The following is a 24,478-nucleotide window of genomic DNA, read 5'->3' as shown; positions in this document are numbered from 1 at the left end:
TATATTCTTTGATGTTAAGCTCCCAACTGTTGCCTTCTTTCACCATAACTTAGTGCTGTCTACAATGTCATACCGACCAATGTCTAATTGCGCTGTAAGTTTGAGCACTTTATTCTCAACGCTACGCGCATACAGCATTTTCAGTCCTGCATTCTTCGACCTTTTGAACTTTACCACTGTGGTACAATTTAACTCTTTACACCCATCATCTACTTGTAAACCTGCTGGCTCATCCTCAGCTCTATCATCCTGGTTCCCATCTCCCTGCCAGACTAGTTTAAACCACTCCCAACAGCTCCAGTTACATTACAGGTCAGAGCTCGCAACAGCAGCCACTGAGGGACCACTTCAGAAGTTTGAATCCCACCATCAGAATTCCAATTTCTGACATTCAGTAAATCAGAAATCAATCTGTCTACTTAGCCACTGAGCACAGGGTCCAGATTGTGATTTACGGTTGCCTGTCCTGGAATCAGATCCTGTCCTTTCCACCATCTCTGTTTCTGACTACTACTCTGCTGACTGTGTGTGGGCCGTTCTGGACGGTCAATAATGGGAAAGTCCACGTAAAAATGAGGGCATTGCTTATAAACCCGCTGGAGAGCAGATACATTTCCCACACTGAGCAAGATCTCACTTTGCTTCACAGACCCGAAATCCTTCGACATGCCTGAAGAAGTAGCAGAGGCTTTCTCAGCCTCCCTGACCAGCACCCTGAGCGTAAGCCGCGGTGACAGCTCGAAGGCTTCAGGTGATAATAATTCCTATTTCTCTATCAAATTGTTTCTATGCAGTAAGTTGTTCTTGCTTATTTATTTAATAATACAGGATAAACAAGCAGGAACAACTTATTTAATAAATCGAGCCATTGTAAATACACACAAGATTAGATTAGATTCAACTTTATTGTCATTGTGCCGAGTACAGATACAAAGCCAATGAAATGCAGTTAGCATCTGACCAGAAATGCAAAGAATAGTGTTATTTACAAAATAACTGAATAAAAAGTAAGTGCTACAGCACACAAATATAAAACTACTGAGACAGTACAATACAGATACAATACTGCTCAGTGCTGTGATGTGAGGTTCAGCAGGGTCACAGCCTCAGGGAAGAAGCTCTTCCTGTGCCTGCTGGTGCGGGAGCGGAGGCTCCTGTAGCGCCTACCGGATGGGAGAAGAGTAAAAAGTCCATGGTTAGGCTGAGATGTATCCTTGATAATGCTTTTCGCCCTGCCCAGGCAGCGTTTATGGCAGATGTTCTCAATGGTGGGCAATTGGGTGCCGATAATCCACTGGGCAGTTTTCACCACATGCTGGAGTGCTTTGCGGTCCGATACGGGACAATTGCCATACCACACTGAGATGCAGTTGGTGAGTAAGCTCTCAATGGTACAGCGGTAAAAGTCCGTCAGTATCCTGGGACAGAGGTGAGCTTTCTTGATGCTCCACAGGAAATAAAGGCGCTGTTGCACCTTTTTGATCAGGATGCAGAAATCAGTAAGTGGAGAACACCAGAAATATGGTGAATTATGAGGAAATTGAAATACTTTGGAACACAAACACTGTGTTCCAATAGAAATATTTATAACTGGTATCATCCAAAGGTACTACACAATAGTATTAAAGAATTAGGGCTACACAGCATTATCTGTGTAAATCTTCAGAAAGTCACGACACTAAACAATATGAAAATTCCTAGCAATTGAGAAATTGCTTTTACTTTGGCTCTGACTTCACTTGTCAGCCATGGTAGTGTCCTTCTTCCATTCCAAAATTTCTTCTTATTGGGAATATATCTGTCCTGCACTTCCCTCATTTTTCACAGAAACTTCAACCATTGCTGCTCTGCTGTCCTTCCTGCTGGTGTCCCTTTCCAGTCAACTTTGGCCAGTTCCCCTCTCATGCCATTTTAATTTCCTTTATTCCACTGAAATACTGACACAGTGGAACTTAGCTTCTCCTTCTCAAATTTCAAAGTGAACTCGATCATATTGTGATCACTGTTCCCTAAGGATTCCTTAACCTTAAGCTCTCTTATCACCTCCGGATCATTGCACAACACCCAATCCAGCACAGCTGATCCCCTAGTGGGCTCAACAACAAGCTGTTCCAAAAAGCCACCCTTAGACATTCTACAAATTCTCTCTCTTGAAGTCCAGTACTAGCCTGGTTTTCCCAATCCACTTTCATGTTAAAGTCTCCAATGATTATCATGATATTGCCCTTCTGACATGCCTTTTCTATCTCCTGCTGTAATTTGTAATCCACATTCTGGCTGCTGTTTGGAGGCCTGTATACAACTGCCATAAGGGTCCTTTTACCCTTGCCATTTCTTAACTCAACCCATAGAGACTGTACACCCTCCAATGGTATATCATCCCTTCCTAATGATTTAATATTACTTCGTATACACAGGGCCACACCACCCCCTCTCCCTACTGACCTATCTTTCTGAGACACTGTATATCCTTGGACGTTCAGCTCCCAATGGTAGCCATCCTTTAGCCAAGTTTCAGAGATGGCCATAACTTCATACTTGCCAATCTGTAGCTGAATTTCAAGATCATCCATTTGATTTCTTATGCTGTGTGCAATCAAATATAACACTTTCAGTCCAGTATTTGTTGCTTTCTATTTTTAACTGTACCACGCCTCTATTGCCCTGTAACTCATCCCACTGGCTGTGATTATGCCTCATCTCCTGCCTGTCCTTTCTATCATCTCTGTTGCATGCTATATTTGATTTACTTCTGTTTTCCGTCTTCCTCAGCCCTATCACTCTGGTTCCCATTCCCCTGCCACTAGTTTAAACCCTCCCAAACAGCTCTATTAAATCTGCCCTCTGGGATATTGACCCCGTTGGGTTCAGGTGTAACCCATCCTTTTTGTACAGGTCGTACCTCCCCAGAAAAGGTCTCAATGATCCAGGAGCCCGAAGCCCTGCTCCCTACACCAGTCTCTCAGCCATGCTTTAATATGCCTGATCATGATATTCTTGTGCTTGTTGGCACGTGGCACAGGCAGCAATCCTGAGATTACTAACCTGGGGGTCCTGCTTTTCAGCTTCCTACCCAATTTCCTGAATTCTCTCTTCAGGACATCCTCCCTTTTTCTACCTATGTCATTGGTACCAACGTGTACCAAGACTTCTGGTTGTTCACCCTCTCCATTCAGAATACTCAGCACCCGATCTGAGACATCCCGTACCCTGGCACCTGGGAGGCAACACACCATCCGGGTATCTCTATCAGGCTGACAGAACCTCCTGTCCGTTCCCCTCACTATGAAATCCCCTATGACTACTGCATTCCTCATCTTCTTCTCTCCCTTCTGTGCCACAGAACCAGGCTCAGTGCCAGCGACCCAATCACTGTGGTCGTCCTCAGTCAGGTCATCCCCCTCAACAACATCCAAAACGAGACAACGATTATTGAGGGGGATGGTCACAGGGGTGCTCTCTACTATCTGACCTCTTCCCATCCCACTTGTCTAACTCTTGCAGCCTTGGGCTGACTAACTCCCTGTAGTTCATATCTATCTCCTGCTCACTTTCCCTAATAAACTGACATCCCATGGGAAAGAGCACCTTTAATTTTGGGCTCCTGTGGTCTCATTTTAATCCCCCCAGACCTACACCCCACCCATCTCTGTGAAACCCTCCAGTCCCTACACCACACCCGTCTTTGTAAACCCATCCAGCCCCAACAACCCTCCCCGTCTCTGTAAACCCCTCCCCGTCTCTGTAAACCCCTCCAGTCCCTACACCCCTCCCCATCTCTGTAAACCCATCAAGTCCCTACATCCCTCCCCCTCTCTGTAAACCACTCCAGTCCCTACACTCCTCCCCGTCTCTGTAAACCCCTCCCCGTCTCTGTAAACCCCTCCAGTCCCTACACCCCTCCCCGTCTCTGTAAACCCATCAAGTCCCTACATCCCTCCCCCTCTCTGTAAACCACTCCAGTCCCTACACTCCTCCCCGTCTCTGTAAACCCCTCCAGTCCCTACACCCCTCCCCATCTCTGTAAACCCCTCCAGTCCCTCCACCTCTCCCTGTCTCTGTAAACCCCTCCAGTCCCTATACCCCCGTCTCTGTAAACCCATTCAGTCCCTATACCCCCCTGTCTCTGTAAACCCATACAGTCCCTACACCCCCCCGTCTCTGTAAACCCATCCAGTCCCTACACCCCCCCGTCTCTGTAAACCCCTCCAGTCCCTACACCCCTCCCCGTCTCTGTAAACCCATCCAGTCCACACACCCCTCCCCGTCTCTGTAAACCCATCCAGTCCCTCCACCCCTCCCTCTGTAAACCCATCCAGTCCCTACACCCCTCCCCGTCTCTGTAAACCCATCAAGTCCCTACATCCCTCCCCCTCTCTGTAAACCACTCCAGTCCCTACACTCCTCCCCGTCTCTGTAAACCCCTCCAGTCCCTACACCCCTCCCCATCTCTGTAAACCCCTCCAGTCCCTCCACCTCTCCCTGTCTCTGTAAACCCCTCCAGTCCCTATACCCCCGTCTCTGTAAACCCATTCAGTCCCTATACCCCCCTGTCTCTGTAAACCCATACAGTCCCTACACCCCCCGTCTCTGTAAACCCATCCAGTCCCTACACCCCCCCGTCTCTGTAAACCCCTCCAGTCCCTACACCCCTCCCCGTCTCTGTAAACCCATCCAGTCCACACACCCCTCCCCGTCTCTGTAAACCCATCCAGTCCCTCCACCCCTCCCTCTGTAAACCCATCCAGTCCCTACACCCCCCCTGTCTCTGTAAACCCCTCCAGTTCCTACACCCCTCCCCCTGTAAACCCCTCCAATCCCTACACCCCTCCGTCTCTGTAAACCCATCCAGTCCCTCCACCCCTCCCCGTCTCTGTAAACCACTCCAGTCCCTACACCCCTCCCCGTCTCTGTAAACCCATCCAGTCCCTACACCCCTCCCCGTCTCTGTAAACCCATCCAGTCCACACACCCCTCCCTGTCTCTGTAAACCCATCCAGTCCCTCCACCCCTCCCCCTGTAAACCCATCCAGTCCCTACACCCCTCCCCCTGTAAACCCATCCAGTCCCTACACCCCTCCCCCTGTAAACCCGTTTCTGTAAATCCCTCCAGTCCCTACACTCCTCCTCATCTCTGTCTATCACAACAACCCTATTATTATTGCACCCTTCCAGAATCTGCCTCCCTATCTGCTCCTCGATGTCCCTGTTACTATTGGGGGGTGTATAAAAACACCCAGTAGCGTTATTGCCCCTTTCCTGATTCTGACTTCCACCCACACTGATTCAGTAGACCACCCCTGCACAAATTCCTCCTTTTCTGTAGCCGTGACACTATCCCTAATCAGCAATGCCAAGCCCCCACCTCTTTTGCCTCTCTCTCTGTTCTCTTTGAAACATCTGAAGCCCGGCACACTCAGCAGCCATTCCTGCTCCTTAGACATCCAAGTCCCTGTAACGGCCACCTCATCATAGTTCCATGTATTGATCCACGCTCTAAGTTCATCCGCCTTGTTTATGATACTCCTTGCATTAAAATAGACACATCTCAAACCATCAGGCTGAGTGCATCTTTGCTCTAATTTGCTCTGACTCTTTGTCATAAAGTACTGATCAACCAAGTAGAATATTTTCCGAATGCCCACTAAATTTGGTACATCTGTAGACCTGCTCATTTTTGCAAATATCTAATCAGCCAATCATGTGGCAGCAACTCAGTGCTTAAAGGCATGTAGACAGGGTGAAGCGGTTCTCTTGTTCAGACCAAACATGAGAATGGCAAAGAGGTGTGATCTCGGTGCCTTAGAGCGTGGAGTGATTGTTGGTGCCAGGCAGAGTGGTTTCAGTACCTCAGAAACTGCTGATCTGCTGGCCTTCCCAGTACAGTCTCTACAGTTTACAGAGAATCGTATGAGGTCACAGAACAAAACACCAGCGAGAGGCAGTTCTGTGGGTGAAAACACCTGTTAATGAGAGAGGTCAGAGGAGAATGGCCAGACTGGTTCATGCTGACAGGAAGGTGACTAACTCAGTAACAGCACGTTACAACAGTGGTGTACAGAAAATGCTGGAGGAATTTTGGACCCTTCCATATTTACCTTTTCAGCACCCCTCACTCCTAACTCACTGCAGCCCGAACACTCTCATAGTGTCCCCAGGACTCGGGCTGTCTGGTCTCCCATAACTTGGGGTTTTGCGCACTCGGGCAGTCTGTGGCCAGAGCTGAGGGTAGGACCCTGGTGTCCCAGTGGCTGAGGAACACATTCCAAGTTATTTACACTGACATTATGGGCAGTAGAGGCCCCTGGCTGTCTACAGCACAAGTGCTTGGCCACCTGGGAATTCAGAGAGTGTTGGGAGCACGTTACTGGATGTTAATCTCACTTTACCCCTTTTGGTGGCCCTGGATGACCACTGCTAGTCAGTTCTGGTCTTGGTGTGTTCAAAGTTCAGAGTAAATTCAGTAAACGTCACCATATACTGCAAAGTACATTGAGACCGACTTTCCTGCTATCATTTACAGGAAAAATTAAAAAGTACAATAGAATTTATGAAAACTTATACATAAAAACGACTGATACACAATCTTCAAAAGAACATGCACAAAATGCTGGAGGAACTCAGCAGGTCAGGCAGCATCGATGGAAATGAATGAACAGTTGACGTTTCAGGCTGAGACCCTTCTTCAGGACTGAAAAAGATGGGGGGAAGATGCCGGAATAAAAGGGTGGGGAGAGGGGAAGGAGGACAAGCCAGGTGGGTGGGAAAGGTAAAGGGTTGGAGAGGAAGGAATCTGATACGAGAGAAGAGTGGACCATGGGAGAAAGGGGAAGGAGGGCACCAGGAGGAGGTGATAGGCTGGTGAGAGGAAGAGGTAAGAGGCCTCTTCATTTGCAAATAAATACAAACAGCAAAAAAAATATGTAATACCGAGAACATGAGGTGTAGATTTCCTGAAAGTGGGTCTGTAGATTGTGGAGTCAGGTTGGAGTTGTGGTTAGTGAAGTTCAGGAGCCTGATGATTGTAGGGTGATAATGGTTCCTGAACCTAGTGGTGTGGGACCTGGGGCTCCTGTATCTCCTGCCTGACGGCAGCTGCAAGACCAGAGCATGGCCTGGGTGGAGGGCTTCCTCGATGACGGATGCTGCTTTCTTGTAGCAGTGTTCCTTGTAAATGTGCTCATTGGAGGGGAGGGCTTTACTTGTGACGGACTGGGCTGTATCCACTCCTTTCTGTAGGCGTTGTTTTTGGGTGCTTCCACTCCGGCCCGGACGGCCCGGGGGCCAGCGGGGAACAGGACGGTCTGGGCATTGCTAACGCTGCAACCGTTCCCCTCTCCCAGACCGCTCCACAGCCCGCAGAATAACCATCAGCAAAGACGCACACCTCCATGTCTACTTCATGATTGATGCATCACGGAGCGTGGGTGAAGTAAACTTCAATTTGTCCATGGACATGGTGAAGAACCTTATTGACAAGGTGAGAGGCAGCACAGTTAAATCCAAATTCAGGTTTAATTATCACACAGACACACACACACATATGTAAACCCTACAGGGAAATGCTTCATTTGTCTTAACGACCAACACATCCCAAGGGTGTGCTGGAGGCAGCCCGCAAGTGTCTCAACACGTTCTGGTGCAAACGTTAACATTCCACAAAAAACACACACACAGTGAGACGGGTAATTCCGAAGGAGCTCTGAGATCAAGTAAAAGGTTCGGCACGACATGGAGGCTGCAGGGCCAGTATAACGTTCTTTGTCCCAGGGTTGAAATGTCTAATACTAGGCGGCATGCAGTTAAGCTGAGGGGGATAATTTCAAAAGCGATGTGATTTTTTTATCCTGAGAGCGGTGGATACCTGGAACTCGCTGCCTGGGGTGGTGGGAGAGGAAGAAACATTAGAGACTTTTAGGAGACATTTAGATGGGCAAATGGATCAGAGGAAAATGGAAGGAGGTGGACATTGTTGTGGCTGAAAGAAGGCCGTAGTTGGGAGGTTAATATCAAACTTTGTATCGAAAGGACTGGCAGGAAGGCATAGGCTGCCTTATGGATCTGTTGGTAAGAGATGGAATTACATCTTTAGAGAGAGGTGACATAGGGTCAGAGAATGTTGAATCTTTGTGGATGGAGTTAAGAAACTGCAAAGGTAGAAAAACTATTCTGGGAAGCATATTTCGGCCTCCAAATAGAAGCCAAGATGTGGGGTTGAGATTGCAAAGGGAGCTGGAAAAGGCATGTACTAAGGGTACTGTCACAATTGTAATGGAGGACTTCAATATGCAAGGGGATTGGGAAAATCAGGTTGGTGTCGGATTGCAAGAGGGAATTTGTTTGAACGCCTGTGAGATGAGTTTTTAGAGCAGCTTGTGCTTGAGCCTCCTCAGGGAAAGGCTCTCTTAGATTGGGTGTAGTGTAATAACCCAGATCTTATCAGAGAACTTATTGTAAAGGAACCCTTAGGAGGCAGTGATCACACTGCAGTTTGAAAGGCAGAAGCATAACTCACATGTATCACTATTACAATGGAATAAAGGGGATTCCAGAGGCACGAGAGAGGAGCTTGCCCAGGTGGATTAGAGGAGGATACTGGCAGGGGTGACGGCGGAGCAGAGATAGCTGAAGTTTCTGGGAATAGTTCACAAGGCGCAAGATAGATAAGTCCCACAGAAGAAGTTGTTCTGAAATGTCAGGGGTAGGCAGCTGTGGCTGTCAAGGGAAGTTAAGGACTGCATAGAATCCAAACAAAGAGCACACAAGATGAAATGTGAGGGCAGACTAGCGAATAATATAAAGCAGGATACCAGAAGGTTTTTCAGCTATATAAGGAGTAAAAGGGAGGTGAGAGTTGATATTGGGCCACTGGAAAATGATGCTGGTGAATAATGGGGGACAAAGAAATGGCAGATGAACTTAATAGGTACTTTGCATTTGTCTTCACTGTGGAATCACTAGCAGTGTGCCAGAGATCAGTGAGTGTCAGGGAGCAGGAGTGAGTGCCATTGCTGCTACAAAGGAAAATATGTGAGGCAAACTCAAAGGTCTTAAGGTGGATAAGTCACCTGGACCAGATGGACTACATCCCAGTGTTGTGAGAGAGGTTGCTGAAGAGATAATGGATGCATTGGTCATGATCTTTCAAGAACCACTTGATTTTGGCATGGTCCTGGAGGACCTGGCAGATTGAAAATGTTACTCTATTCTTTAAGAAGGAGGAAGGTAAATGAAAGGAAATTATAGGCCAGAGTGCCTAACCTCAGTGGTTGGAAAAGTGTTGGAGTCTATTATTAAGGATGATGTTTCAGTGACTTGGAATCTAATGATAAAATAAGTCAAAGTCAGCATGGTTTCTGCGAAGGGAAATCTTGCCTGACAAATCTGTCATAGTTCTTCGAGGAAGTAACAAGCAGGGTTCGACAAAGGAGAGGCAGTGGACGTCATTTACTTGGATTTTCAGAAGGCATTTGATAAGGTGCCTCACATGAGGCTGCTTAACAAGATAAAATCCTATGGTGTTACAGGATAGACACTGGCATGGATAACGGACTGGCTGACAGGCAGGAGGCAGTGAGTGAGAATAAAAGGGGCCTTTTCTGGTTGGCTGCTAGGTGGTGATAGGTGGTGTTTCTCAGGTGTCAGTATTGGCACCATTACTTTTCACAATTTTTGTCAATGATTTAGATGATGAATTGATGGCTTTGTGGCAAAGTTTGTGGATGATAAGATAGGTGGAGGGGTAGGTAGTGCTGAGGAGGCAATGCAATTGAAGCAGGTCTTAGACAAATTGGAAGAATAGGCAAAAAAAGTGGCAGATGGAATACAGTGTTCGGAAATGTATGATAATGCATTTTGGTAAAAGGAACAATAGTGCGGACTATTATCTAAATGGGGAGAAGGGTCAAACATCAGAGATGCAGAGAGACTTGGAGTCCTCATGCAAGACTCCAAAAGGTTAATTTGCAGGCTGAGTCTGTGCTAAATAAATGTTGACATTTATTTCAAGGGGAATAGAATATAAAAGCAAGGAGATAATACTGAGCTTTTATAAGACACTAGTCAGGCCACACTTGGGGTATTGCCAACAGTTTTGAGCTCCGTATCTCAGAAACGATTTTTTTGTCATTGGAGAGAGTCCAGAAGAGGTTCTTGAGGATGATTCTGGGAATGAAGGGGTTAACATATGCGGAGCGTCTATCAGCTTCGGGCCTGTACTCACTGGAATTTAGAAGAATGCAGAGGGATCTCATTGAGACCTATCGAATGTTGAAAGGACTAGATCGGGTGGGGGTATCCAGAACTAGAGGGCACACTCAAAATTGAGGGGTGACCCTTTAGAACAGAGGTAAGCAGGAATTCTTTTAGCCAGAGAGTAGTAAATCTGTGGAATGCTCTGCCATAGACTGTAGTTGAGGCCAAGTCCAGGGGTATATCGTTTTCTGATGGGTCAGGTCATCAAAGGATACAGTGAGAAGGCAGGTGTGTGGGGTTGAGTGGGAAGTGGGATCAGCATGATGGAATGGTGGAGCAAACTTGATGGGCTGAATGGCCTAATTCTGCTCCTGTGTGTTATTGTGCAGACAGTGGGGATTAGTTAAGTTGGCCATTTCTTTACAAACATTGTGGGACAAAGGGTCTGTTCCTGTGCACATAGACTATGGAGCTAGGATTTGCCAACGTGGGTGGGGGAATTGCTGGCCTCAGTCTATAGCACCTGGCGACCCGACCTGCGGGATTGCTGGGCTTCGACTCTCTGATTCCTACTGCTGAGTCTTCATTTACTGTCCCTGACTCCCCGTCCCTGTCCCTAACTCCTCACGCTGCCCCGCAAACAATCCCTGCAACCCAGAGAAAACAACTGTCCAAGCCACTACGTTGCCGCTCGGCGCCATATTGACAGAAATTATGAGAACTTGTCCCAGATCTATCTTTCTTTTCAAATCTTTTTATTGTATATATATAGGAAAAATAACATGAGTACATCGAAGTAACAACACTTACAATGCCTCAAGAAAACCCATCATCTTAAAGATTGAAAACAAAATTTTGTGATAACAAAAAAAAAGCTATTGAGCAGAAATGTGAGAAAAAAAAAGAAAACCCATTAGGTGTACAACCCCGGAGCCATGCGTCATACAAAAAGCTTCTAAAAATAAACATCAAACCGCCAGCAGGAGAAGAAAATATACTAAAAGAATCTACAATTAGATCGTGGAAAAATTATATCAATTAACTCAAATGATAATAATGAGCAAATTAGCCCCATCTTTTCTCAAAATCAAATAAAGGTTCAAAGGTTCGACGTACAATTTTCTCCAAACTAAGACATAGCTTCACTTGAGAGAACCATTGTGACAAAGTGGGAGCTGATGTATCCTTCCACTTCAACAAAATAGCCCTCCTAGCTATCAATGTAACAAATGCAATAACATGTTGGTCAGACACAGAAATACCATGAATATTTTGAGGAACTATTCCAAAAAGCACAGTTAATTTATTAGGTTGCAAATTAATTTTAAGTGCTTTAGACATTGTTGAGAAAACCGACTTCCAGAACTGTTCCAATATAGAACAAGACCAAAACATATGTGTCAGTGTAGCTATCTCAGTTTTATATCTATCACAATGACTATCAATATTAGGAAAGATTTTAGAAAGTCTCTCCTTTGTCAAATGATAACGATGCACAATTTTAAATTGAATCAATGAATGAGGAGCACAAATTGAAGAAGAGTTAACCAACTTCAATATCCGCATCCAATCCTCCGTCATAGAAGTCAAATTAAGTTCCTTTTCCCAATCCTGTTTAATCTTAGATAAAGGACGCTTATCCCATTGTAATAGTAAATTATAAATTCTTCCAATAGAACCCTTAATCAAAGGATTCATACTCATGATAGTATCTAACAGGTCAGCCTCCAATATGTAAGGGAAATTACTTACATATTTTTGTAAAAAATATCTAACTTCAAGGTATTGCAGAAAGTGTGAGTATGAAAGAGAATATTTATCAATTAATTGTTCAAAGGACATCAATCTATCTTCTTTAAATAAATCCAAAAAAGAATTAATACCTTTATTTTTCCAAAGTAAAAAAATTGGATCACTCAAAGAAGGCTTAAAAAAGTAATTTTGGTAAATTAAACTACAAAGTTTAAATTTTTTAAGATTAAAAAAATTGTGGAACTGGAGCCAAATTTGTAAAGAATACTTAATCACAGGATATAGGTTTAAATTAACAACTTTACCTAATTGCATAGGTAAAGGAGCTCCCAATAATGAGGTTAAGTAAAACTGTTTTACAACTTTTAGTTCCAGATCTACCCAAATTGGCCGATCACTCTTATCAACCCAGTATAACCAAAAAGACATATATCGCAGATTAACAGCCCAATAATACATTCTAAAATTAGGCAAAGCAAGACCTCCATCCTTTTTCAATTTTTGTAAGTGACATTTACTAATTCTTGTTAATTTATTATTCAAAATAAAAGATAAGATAATAGAATCAATCCGATCAATAAACTTTCTAGTCAAAAAAACTGGGATATTCTGAGATAAATATAAACATTTCGGTAAAATCATCATTTTAACTATATGAATACGACCAACAAGTGAAAATGTAAGTGGACTCCATCTACTAAATAAATACTTCATAGAGTCTACTAAGGGAACAAAATTAGCTTTATAAAGATCCTTATATTTTTTATTAATTATAATACCTAAATATCTAAAAGAGTCTGTGACTTTATAAGTAGTATTATCATATATAGAGACAGAATCATTTAAAGGAAACAATTCACTTTTACTAAAATTTATTTTATATCCTGAAAAACCTCTGAATTCATTAAATAATTTTAGCAGGGCAGGAATGGACCCATCAGGGTTAGATATATAAACCAATAAATCATCAGCATAAAGAGAGACCTTATGCATGGTCTCATTCACAAAGATCCCATGGATATTTTTAGCCTCACGAAGAGCAATAGCAAGGGGTTCTAATATTAAATTAAACAACAAAGGACTTAATGGACAGCCTTGCCTTGTCCCCCGTGAAAGCTGAAAAAAAGGAGACCTACAATTGTTAGTGACAACAGTAGCAATAGGGGCTTTATATATCATTTTAATCCAATTATTAAAATTAACACCAAAGCCAAATTTCTCTAAAATATTGAATAAATATCTCCATTTGACTCAGTCAAACGCTTTTTCAGCATCCAAAGTGGAATTTTAGAAGATGAATATATAATGTTAAATAGTCTCCGAACATTTGAAAAGGAATAGCGACCCTTTATAAAGCCTATTTGATCTTTACAAATAATCTTACCCAAAATATTCTCCAACCGATTGGCCATTATCTTTGACAGAATCTTAGCGTCGACATTCAGTAATGAAATAGGTCTATATGAAGCACAGTCATTGGGATCTTTATCTTTTTTAAGAATTAAAGAAATAGAGGCCTCATAAAAAGTAGAGGGTAAGTCACCTTTCACAAAAGAATCCTTCAACATTTCCAACGTATACGGAGAGAGCAACTTTCCAAATTTTTTATAAAATTCTACAGGATAGCCATCAAGTCCTGGGGACTTACCAGATTGCATTGAAAAAATAGCTTTATGAATTTCGGCTTCAGTAATTAGAGCATCAAGAGTCTTTTGATCCTCAGCCGAGATTTTAGGAAAAACAATCTTTCGTAAAAAAGCATTCATTTTAGAGGAATCTAACGGACATTGAGATTTACATAGCTCAGCATAAAAATCTTGAAAAATCTTATTAATTTCTTCATATTCCTGAGCTAAGGTACCATCTTTCCTACGAATTTTCATGATTTGCCTTTTGGCTGCAGCCATTTTTAATTGAGATGCAAGCAGTTTATTATTTTTATCTCCAGACATATAAAATAGGCTCTTTAACTTAAGGAAATAACTTTCAATGGGATGAGTTAATAACAGGTTATATTGTGATTGAAGTTCCACCCTTTGTTTAAATAAATCAGTATTGGGGGAAATTGCATAAATATTATCTTAATCTTTAATTTGTTTTGAAATTCTATTTAATTCTGCTTTAGTTTGTTCTTTAAGTTTAGCTGAATAAGAAATAATCTGACCATGTAAAAATGCTTTAAATGTATCCCATATAACTAATTTAGACATACCCCCTATATCATTAAAAAGAAAAAATTCTTTTATCTGGGTTTCAATGAAAGTGACAAAGTCAGAGTTTTGCAATAATGTCTGAGACGTGCGCCAAGGTGGGCGGGCAAGAACGACATCATCAAATTCAAAAGACAAACTCAGAGGCGCATGATCAGATATAGCAATAGCGTCATATTCGCAAGTTTTAACACTAGGCAAGAAGCAGGGATTGATTATAATATAATCGATTCACGAATATTTTTTATAAACGTGTGAGAAGAAAGAATATTCACTATTATCGGGATGAAGATACCTCCACAAATCAATCAACCCAAAATCAATCAAAAAGGAATTAATAAATAATGCGGATCGATTTGGAAGTCGCTGATTGGTTGAGCTCTTATCAATCATAGGATTTAAACAACAGTTAAAATCCCCACCCATTATGAGCATATATTCATTTAAGTCAGGCAGTAAAGCAAATACCTTTTTAAAAAAAGGATCATCTAAGTTAGGACCATACAAATTAACCAAAGCCACTTTTCTGTTACAGATTGTTCCTTTAACAATTAAAAATCTACCATTAGAATCTGATTCAATATCCTCTTGAATAAATATATTGGGTTTAATGAAAGTAGGCATACCTTTTGTTTTATTCTGAGAAGTAGAGTGGAATTGCAAACCACTCCACCATCTAAAAAATCTATTTTGATCTCCCGCCCTGATATGTGTCTCTTGAGCAAAAATTATATCAGGTTGGGATCGGTTAATAATTTTAAAAGTCTTCTTTCGTTTAATAGGATGATTCCAACCACATACATTCCAACTTATTATATTAATCCGTTTGAACAGCATACTATAATTTCATTCTACTTTATACATGCACAAAGCAGATACCAATGCAGGATGATCAAAGATGGCGGCGATGAAGAATACAACCACATAAAAAACACATGGGAAAATACTAACTCTAAACCCACCCACCCACACCCGGAAACCCGAAAGAGGCAAGCGATCTACGATAGAATTCAAAGCTGCTGACTGCTCTGTCTGTGTTTTCTTTCCTTCCCCCCAGTTAGTAAAAAAGTAGAGTGACCTTGTGAAAAAGATAACAAAGTCTCAGCAAAAAAAAGGTATTTACATTCCATCGACTGATAAACAAGAAGGAACCAAAATAATGTTATCTCTTAGAGAGAAGAACCAGCGCCATGTTTAAGTTTAATATTAATTCTCTAAAAAAGCTTTAAATTTAATTATAAAATGTTATAATAAAACAGAAAAAAATATATAAAAAGCCCTATTAGTAGGAAAAACTACCAATTAGCTACCAAGTAGTAAATTAAAGGAACAAATCGCCTTATCTTCCTCCCTCAGTCATAAAATGTCCAGAGATCATTTGAGCAGAGATACTTAAATCATAAATCTTTCCAAAGGAAAACAATAATATGCAATAAAGAACAACTCTCCGTATTCTTTAATTAGTCTCTCGATGAAATATACAAGTGACCTTCATAAATCTTCTTTCCAAAATGCGAATAATATACAAATAGCCAAACAGCCTTTCAGACGGATCATTCAACAGCGGTGTCTGTGACAGCGGCAGGCAAAGCCTGAACAAAATCCAGTGCAGCTTTTGGATCAAAAAAAGTATGAGGAGGAGAATTAGCAGGGAAAATTTTAGTTCTTGTCGGGTACCTCAAAGACGGGAGAAGATTCTTATCATATGCTTGTTTCATTACCAGGGCAAATTTTGATCTTTGTTCCATTATCTTTCTTGGATAATCTTCGTAGAAGCGGAGCTCAGATTCCATAAATCTAAAAACTCCATTTTCTTGCCTGTCACATTATTTGATCTTTAATTTTAAAGTGATGAAAGCAAACCAGAACAGATCTTGGTTTCGCAAACAAGGTCTTGGTTTACTAGAATCTTTCGATTTCGAGATAAATGCCCTGTGTGCCCTTTCCATAGCAGGCGGCTTTGTAGAATGGTAGGAAATAAAGTGTGGAAAAGCTTACCAAAGTAAGCCGTTAGATCTGCATCTTCAGCTCCTTCCTGCAGCCCAACAATTCTTATATTCCTTCGTCGAGACCTAGTTTCCAGGTCTATAATCTTATTTTGATATCTTTCGAAACGAGTTGCAGCTTCAGACAACTTTTGCTTAGTTATCTTCAATTCCTCTTCGTGTGAAATAATTTGAGTTTCCAGATCTTTAAGTTTTCCCAGAAATGACTTCATTTCATTACTATTCTTTTCCAGTTGGTCTTTAATTGATCCATTCTGATCCTTAATTGAATTCAGCGTCCGAACGATATCTTCAGCCCACGATGGCATTTCATCAGATCGTTCCTTTTGCATCTTTCCTTTCCCATTACCTTTAACACTAGGTTCAGGTAAATTCTTCCCACTTCTTGTAGACGTAGACATATTGATCCCCCTCAAGAATCAACATGTAAAAATTTTAAATTCAAAGCTTAAACTAGGGGGAAAGAAAGAAAACTAAGAGCAGCAGAAAAGTACAGCTACTCCATTGGCAGACAGGGGTGGTCCTCAACTTGTCCCAGATCTATTTCTGACAGGGAGTGCCGCGGAGCGTGGGGGTGGGGGCGGTACTGAGGAAGTGCCACGGTTTGAGAGGGGAAGATGCTCTGAGGTTAGGACAATGGATCGCTGTGTGGTTTGAGGGGGTGCGGTGTTGAAGGAGAGTCACATTATGGGTTTGTCCTGGAGTATCATGAGCAATTTTGGGCCACTTATCTAAGAAGCAATGTGGTGGTTTTGGAGAAGGTCCATAAGGTGTTCACGAGAATGAAAGGATTAATGTATGAGGAGCATTTGATGGCTCTGGGCCTGTACCTGCTGGAATTTAGAAGAATGAGGGGGGCATCTCATTGCAACCTGTCGAATATTGAAAGCTCTCAATAAAGTGGAAGTGGAGAGAATGTTTCCTATAGTAGGGGAATCTAGGATCAGAGGACACAGTTAGAGTGGATGCGGAGAGGATGTTTCCTGTAGTGGGGGAGTCTAGGACCAGAGGACACAAACAGAGTGGATGTGGAGAAGATGTTTCCTATAGTGGGGGAGTCTAGGACCAGAGGGCACAGATAGAGTTGGTGTGGAGAGGATGTTTCCTATCGTGGGGGAGTCTAGGACCAGAGGGCACAGATAGAGTGGATGTGGAGAGGATGTTTCCTGTAGTGGGGGGGGGGTGGTGTTTAGGACCAGAGGGCACAGACTCAGATCAGAAGGACAGAGATGAGGAGTAATTTCCTCAGCCGGGGAATGGTGAATCTGTGGATTTCATCACCACAGACTGCTGCGGATGTCAAGTCACCAGGTATGTTTAAAGTGTAGGCTGATAAGTTATTGATTAGTCAGGGCATCCAAGGTTTCGGGGGAAGAAATGAGGAGAGGACAAGGGGGACAATCAATCGGCTATGATCGTTGTTCTCTCTAAGGTACGCGACCACGCAGTAACTGAAACGTCGCGCGCACATTCCCCTTGCTATCACACAGCTGTATTAAAGACAGATGAGGGAAAAGTTTACGAAACGTGGTAGGTACTCATCCCTCCAGCCTGATGGCGTGAATATCAATTTCTCCTTCCCGTGACCGAATTCCCCCCCGCCTCCCGCTTTTCCGCACTCTGGCCCTTTACTTCTCACCTGCCCATTACCGTCGAGGCTTGAGTACGTCTCGAGCGGCGGGTGGGCCCTTTGCGCTCGCCTCTCTGACACAGCTCTCGTTGCTCCGCAGATCTCCAGCTTTGACGTAAGACCGCGGTTCGGCGTGGTCACCTACGCATCCTATCCCATCAGGGTGGTGAACCTGAACGAAGAAGAGCGATCCGGATCGGAGGATGTCCTCCGTATATTGGATACTGATAAAAATGCCTTGTACGCAGGTAAAAGGTGTAAAATTATTGTCTTTTACATAGGTAAAATAATGCAAAATTATATTCGAGTTGTCTAGAAATTAGAACATAAAAGTAGGGATATAAGGCTGAGGCTTTATAAGATAAGCGTCAGCTTTATTTGGCAAATGTATAGCAAGGTACATCGTTTGCATAAAATCAAATCAGTGAAGATTACGCTGGGGAGAGCCCACATCTTGCTCAACTCACTGATCTGTACCTCTTTGGAAGAGAGTGAGAGTCATAGAAATGTACAGCAGAAAAGCCGAACTTTCAGACCATCTAGTCTATAGTCTATGCCGGACCATTTGAACTGCCTACTCCATCGACCTGCATCACCACACCCCTCCCATCCATGTACCTATCCAAGCTGTTCTTCAATGCTGATATCGAGCTTGCATGCACCACCTCCGCTGGCACTTCGATCCACACTCTCATGACCCTCTGAGTGAAGACGTTTCCCCCTCAAGTTCCCCTTAAACTTTTCAGCTTTCACCCTTAACCATTGACCTCTGGTTGTAGTTCCACACAACCGCAGTGGAAAAAGCCTGCTTGCATTTACGCTATCTATACCCTTCATAATTTTGTATCCCTCTATCAGATCACCCTGCAGTCTTGTACACTCCAAGGAATACAGTCCCAATCTATTCAATCTTTCCTTAAAACTCAGGTCCTCCAGACCCAGCAACATCCTCGTAAATTTGCCCTGCACTCTTAACCTTATTTACATCCTTCCTGTAGGCAGGCACCCAAAACTGCCCACAAATCAGGCCATGCCAATGTCTTGCCCAATTTCAACATGACATTTCATTCCATCTCCTGTACTCAGTACTTTGATTTATGAAGGCCAATGTGCCAAAAGCTTTCCTTACGACATTATCCACCTTTGATGCTAGTTTCAATGAATTATAGATCCTTTTGTTCAACGGCACACCTTAGTGCCCTAATGTTCACTGCATAGCACCTACCTTAGACCATAAGATGTAGGAGCAGAATTAGGCCATTTGGCCCACAGAGTTTGCTCCACCATTTCATCATGACTGATCCATTTTCCTCTCAGCCCCAGTCTCCTGCCTTCTCTCCACATGCCCTGACCAATCAAGAATTTGTCAACCTTTGCCTTAAACATACATGAAGACTTGGCCTCCACAGCCACCTGTGGCAACAAATTCCACAGATAAGCTTGGTTGGTTCTGTGCGTATTAAATTCAATCTGCCATTTTCAGCCCATTTTCCCAGCTGGTCTGGGTCATGCTGCAAGCCATGATAGTCTTCCTCACTGTCCCCTACACCCCCAGTCTTGATATCAGCAAACTTGCTGATCCAAATAACCACATTATCATCCAGATCATTGATATAGATGACAAGCAACAACGGACCCAGCACTGATCCCTGCGGTACTCCAGAATCAGAGACAGGTTTAGTACCACCGGTGTGTGTCGTGGAATTTGTTAACGTAGCAGCAGCAGTTCAATGCAATCCATAATAATATAGAAGTCAATCAATCAATTATAGTCAGTAAGTTCAATGTCTATAAAAAGTATTCACCCCCCCTTGGAAGTTTTTATCTTTTATTGTTTTACAACATTGAATCACAATGGATTTAATTTGGCTTTTTTGACACTGATCAACAGAAAAAGACTCTTTCCCGTCAAAATAAAAACAGATCTCTGCAAAGTGATCTAAATAAATTACAAATATAAAACACAAAATAAATTATTGCATAAGTATTCACCCCCCTTCAAGTCAATATTTAGTAGATGCAGCTTTGGCAGCAGTTACAGCCTTGAGTCTGTCTGGATAGGTCCCCATCAGCATTGTTCCCACTACTGATTTATTCTCATAAATCCAGTCCCTTCGAAACCCTCCAATAACGTTCCCACTACTGATGTCAGGTGCACTGGCCTACCAGTTCCTTATTTCTAATTAGAGCCTTTTCTAAACAGCGGAACAAGATTATCCTTCAGCCCTCTGGTACCTCACTTGTCTCCAAGGATGATTTAAATATCTCTGCTTGGGCTCCACTTGCTTCCCAGGGAACACCTTGTCAGGTCCTGGGGATTTATTGACACTGATTTGCCTCCATGGAGTAAACACCTCCTCCTCTGTAATCTGCTTCAGCTGCATGAAGTCGATGTCACTTTCCCTCACTTTACGCTGCAGATGCAAAAAAAAATTATTTCAGATCTTCCCCCATATCTTTTGGCTCCACATATGGATTACCAGTCTTATCTTCCAGAGGACCATCTTTGTCCCCTGCAATTGTTTCACTCTGAATATATCTGTAGAATCCCTAAGGATTCTGCTTCACCTTGTCTGCTAGAGCAACCTCATGCCTTCCTTTAGCCTTCCTGATCACTCCATAAGCACCTCATGTGTTCCTACCTGCTTATACACCTATCACCTTACACCTCTGTTTTTTCTTAACCACGGTCTCAATATGTCTTGAAAACCAAGGTTCCCTATACCTATTATCTTAACATTTTGTTCTGACAGGTGCATACAAACTGTGTACTCACAAAAATTCACTGTTGAATTTACAAAGTGCACCTTTGCCAGAAATCAGCCTGTCCCAATCCAGGCCTGTGGGTCAGAACCTATCTTTTTGCATATTTCACTCACAACACGCTGGAGGAACTCAGCAGGTCAGGCAGCATCCGTGGAAAAGATCGGTTGATGTTTCGGGCCGGAACCCTTCGTCAGGACTGTAGAGGGAAGGGGCAGAGGTCCTATAAAGAAGGTGGGGGGAGGGTGGGAAGGAGAAGGCTGGTCGGTTCCAGGTGAAAAACCAGTAAGGGGAAAGATAAAGGGGTGGGGGAGGGGAAGCAGGGAGGGGATAGGCAGGAAAGGTGAAGAAGGAATAGGGGAAAACACAACGGGTAGTAGAAGGAGGCGGAACCATGAGGGAGGTGATGGGCAGCTGGGGGAGGGGGCAGAGTGAAATAGGGATAGGGGAAGGGAGGGGGAGGGAATTACCGGAAGTTGGAGAATTCTATGTTCATACCAAGGGGCTGGAGACTACCTAGACGGTATATGAGGTGTTGCTCCTCCTACCTGAGTTTGGCCTCATCATGGCAGTAGAGGAGGCCATGTATGGACATATCTGAGTGGAAGTGGGAAGCAGAATTGAAGTGGGGTGGCTACTGGGAGATCCTGTCTGTTGTGGCGGACGGAGCGGAGGAGCTCGACGAAGCGGTCCCCCAATCTGCGTCGGGTTTTACCGATGTACAGGAGGCCGCACCGGGAGCACCGGATGCAATAGATGACCCCAATAGACTCACAGGTGAAGTGTTGCCTCACCTGGAAGGACTGTTTGGGGCCCTGAATGGTGGCAAGAGAGGAGGTGTAGGGACAGGTGTAGCACTTACGCTTACAGGGATAAGTGCCAGGTGGGAGATCCGTGGGGAGGGACGTGTGGACCAGGGAGTAGCGGAGGGACTGATCCCTGCGGAAAGCGGAGGGGATGGAGAGGGAAAGATGAACCACAAGGTGAAAGGTGAAGCTGGGAGTGCAGGGCGGGGAGGAGAGGAAGAACACAAGGTGATGGGTGAAACTGGGAGGGAGGGAGGGGTGAAGTAAAGAGCTGGGAAGTTGATTGGTGAAAGAGATAGAGGGCTGGAGAATGGGGAATCTGACAGGAGAAGAGAGAAAGCCATACACATTTCCATAGCTGCTGTCTGGCCTGCTGAGTTCCTCCAGCATTTTGCATGTATTATAACCAACTTGTGTTTCTAGCAACAGTCTGCCATCTCTGTACAAACTTGTTCCCCTAAATCCCTCGGACTTGGGTGGTCAGTAATACAGCCTCATTACAGACATCCCACCCTGCAAAAACTGATTTCAGGGGGGTAGCACTATCAATTTGCGGGAGACTTCCGGGAGAGGTGGGATGTCTGCAATAGAGTAGCTCCTTAGCAGCCAGCCAGCTAGTTTAAATAACGTTAGCTATGCTAATGAACGAATGACACCTGTTAAACTCACCTCAACATGTCTTTTACATTTTAACCCACCATGGGCAATGGAGAAGTCACTGTTGCAAACAGTGCAGCGAGCAACACTGTCATTATTTTTGACCCCTATTAGGCAGGGGTACACGTTAGTGTAGTTTGGGGTGACGTACGTTTTATATTTTCTTTTTTTTTGGAACACTCTGTCATGGCGCGCTCTCTCTCTCTCGTGATCGCTCGTGCGCTCTCTCACTTGCTTTCTCTCTCTCTCGCTCACGCGCTTTCTCGCGCTCTCACTTGCTTTCTCTCGCTCGCTCTCAAAAAAATTGATTTCCGTGATATTGTATATAATTTGCGGGCATCAGGGAGCCACTATCAATATGCGGGAGACTCCCGGAACTTCCGGGAGAGGTGGGATGTCTGTCATTAATGTGATTGTACGTTTCTTGTTGCTCAGTTCCACCCATAACACCTCACTAGACGAGCTCTCCCGTGTGTCCTGATGGAGCGCTGCCGTGACATTTTAATCTCTCTCCCGAACTGTGAAACAACGGAACCCCAGAATATTGAGCTGCCAGTGTTGGTTTTCCTGCTACCAGGTCTCACTAATGGCTACAGTATCATAATTCCAGGTGTTGATTCATGCGCTGAGATCATCTGCCTTTCCTACGACACTTCCTGCATTGAAATACAGGTGGCTCAGGACATTAGTCTCACCCAGCCTAACCTTTTGATTCCTGGCTTTGAGATCTTAACAATGTCTGCCTCCGTAATCTCTCCACTAACTGTTCTGGCTGTCTGGTTCCCGTTGTGCCTAATTCCCTGAACTCCCTTTGCAGTACCTCATTACTCTTCCTACCCATGTCATTGGTAGTAACATGGACCACGACATCTATCTGTTCCTCCTCACTCTGAGGGCTCTATCAGAGATGTACCAGACCCAGGCATCCTGGGAGAGAAGATAGCATCCAAGAATCTCGTTCCCCTTTCTGTTCCCCAACTAATGAATCCCCTGTCACCATAGCTCTTTTCTTCTCCCCGCGTGGTCGCGGACAGAGCGTACACACTTTCTTGCAGACAGTGCTGGGAAAAGAACCCTGTATGCTGTCCCTGTCACCCTTGGTCAGGACACGTGGATTATCGTGAGCAGTTGTTGGCCGCATATTCTGGCTTGTTTCGAAGTAGATGTGATTAAATAATCTGGGCAAAGGATCTGCCATTGGAGAGAGTCCAGAGGAGGTACATGAGAGTTATCCCAGGAATGAAAGGGAGGTGTTTGATGGCTCTGGGCCTGCGCTCCATAGGACCAGAAAATGGAGGAGCAGAATTAGGCCATTTGGTCCATTGAGTTTGCTCTGCCATTTCATCATGGCTGATCCAATTTTCCTCTCAGCCCTAACCTCCTGCCTTCGCTCTGTATCCCTTCACGCCCTGACCAATCAGAAAACTATCAACCTCTGCCTTAAATATACATAAAGACTTGGCCTCCACAGCTGGCAAAGAATTCCCCAAATTCACCACTTTTTAGCTAAAGAAATCCTTTCACATCTCCATACTAAAAGGACTCTACCTGTGTCCTCCAGTTTCAGACAATCCCACCATAGAAAACATTTTCTCCACATCCACTCTATCAAGGCCTTTCACCACTTGAGAGATTTCAATGAGATCACCCTTCATTCTTCTGAATCCCAGTGACTACAGACCCAGAGCCTTTATGACAAGCAGCGAGAAGTCATTCAATCCTGGAACCATTTTCGCGAACCTGCTTTGAACCCTCTCCAGTTTCAGCACATCTTTTCAAAGATTACTGGCCCAAGTCTGCTTACAATACTCAGTGAAGCCTCGCCAGTGCTTTATAAAGTCTCATTCTTTATTCTAGTCCTTTTGAGTGAATTGCATTTGCACCTCAGATTTTTGTATTTTCTCTCCATTTAGAAAATAGTCATCTCCTCATTTCTTCTGCCAAAGTGCATGACCATACACTTCCCATTTCTTTGCCCATCCTCTTAGTCTGTCAGAGTCCTCTGTAGCCTCTCTACTTCCTCCAAACTACCTGTCCCTCCACCCATCTTCATATCATCTACAACAAAGCAATCAATTCCATCATCCAAATCATTGCTATGTCATTGAGTCCATCCCAAGGCTTACCCCTGTGGAACATCACTAGTCACTGGCAGCCCACCAGAACAGGCTCTCTTTATTCACACTTTGTCTTCTCCCAATCAGGCATGGTTGTATTCATGCTAGAATCTTTCCTGTAATACCATGGGCTCAAGCTTGTTAAGCATCCTCATGTTTGGCACCTTGTCAAAGGCCTTCTGAAAATCCAAGTACAAAACATTAAACGATTCTCCTTTGTCTACCTGCTGGAGTTTTGTCGAATGAAGGGAAGGGGGAATCTCATTGAAAAGGCCTAAGTAGATTCCTCCACTATAGGAAACATCCTCAACATGTCCAGTCTAAGATCAGAGAACACTGCCTC

At 43.8% G+C, this 24,478-nt stretch overlaps 1 protein-coding gene across 1 annotated transcript in view; it reads left to right on the top strand.

Moving 5' to 3' along the window:
• LOC134346509 (complement C2-like) overlaps positions 1-24,478 on the top strand; it is a 185,760-nt gene that overhangs the window by 36,279 nt on the left and 125,003 nt on the right. The window contains exons 5-7 of the mRNA XM_063047901.1: positions 650-751; positions 7,344-7,480; positions 17,893-18,040. Of these exons, the coding sequence (XP_062903971.1) occupies positions 650-751; positions 7,344-7,480; positions 17,893-18,040 (387 nt within the window). The remainder of the gene's footprint in view (positions 1-649; positions 752-7,343; positions 7,481-17,892; positions 18,041-24,478) is intronic.

The sequence above is a fragment of the Mobula hypostoma genome, chromosome 5 (genome assembly GCF_963921235.1).
Source record: "Mobula hypostoma chromosome 5, sMobHyp1.1, whole genome shotgun sequence".
NCBI lineage: Eukaryota > Metazoa > Chordata > Chondrichthyes > Myliobatiformes > Myliobatidae > Mobula > Mobula hypostoma.
The sequence above is the reverse complement of the archived record's forward strand: the minus strand, read 5'-3'. Positions and strand labels throughout refer to the sequence as shown.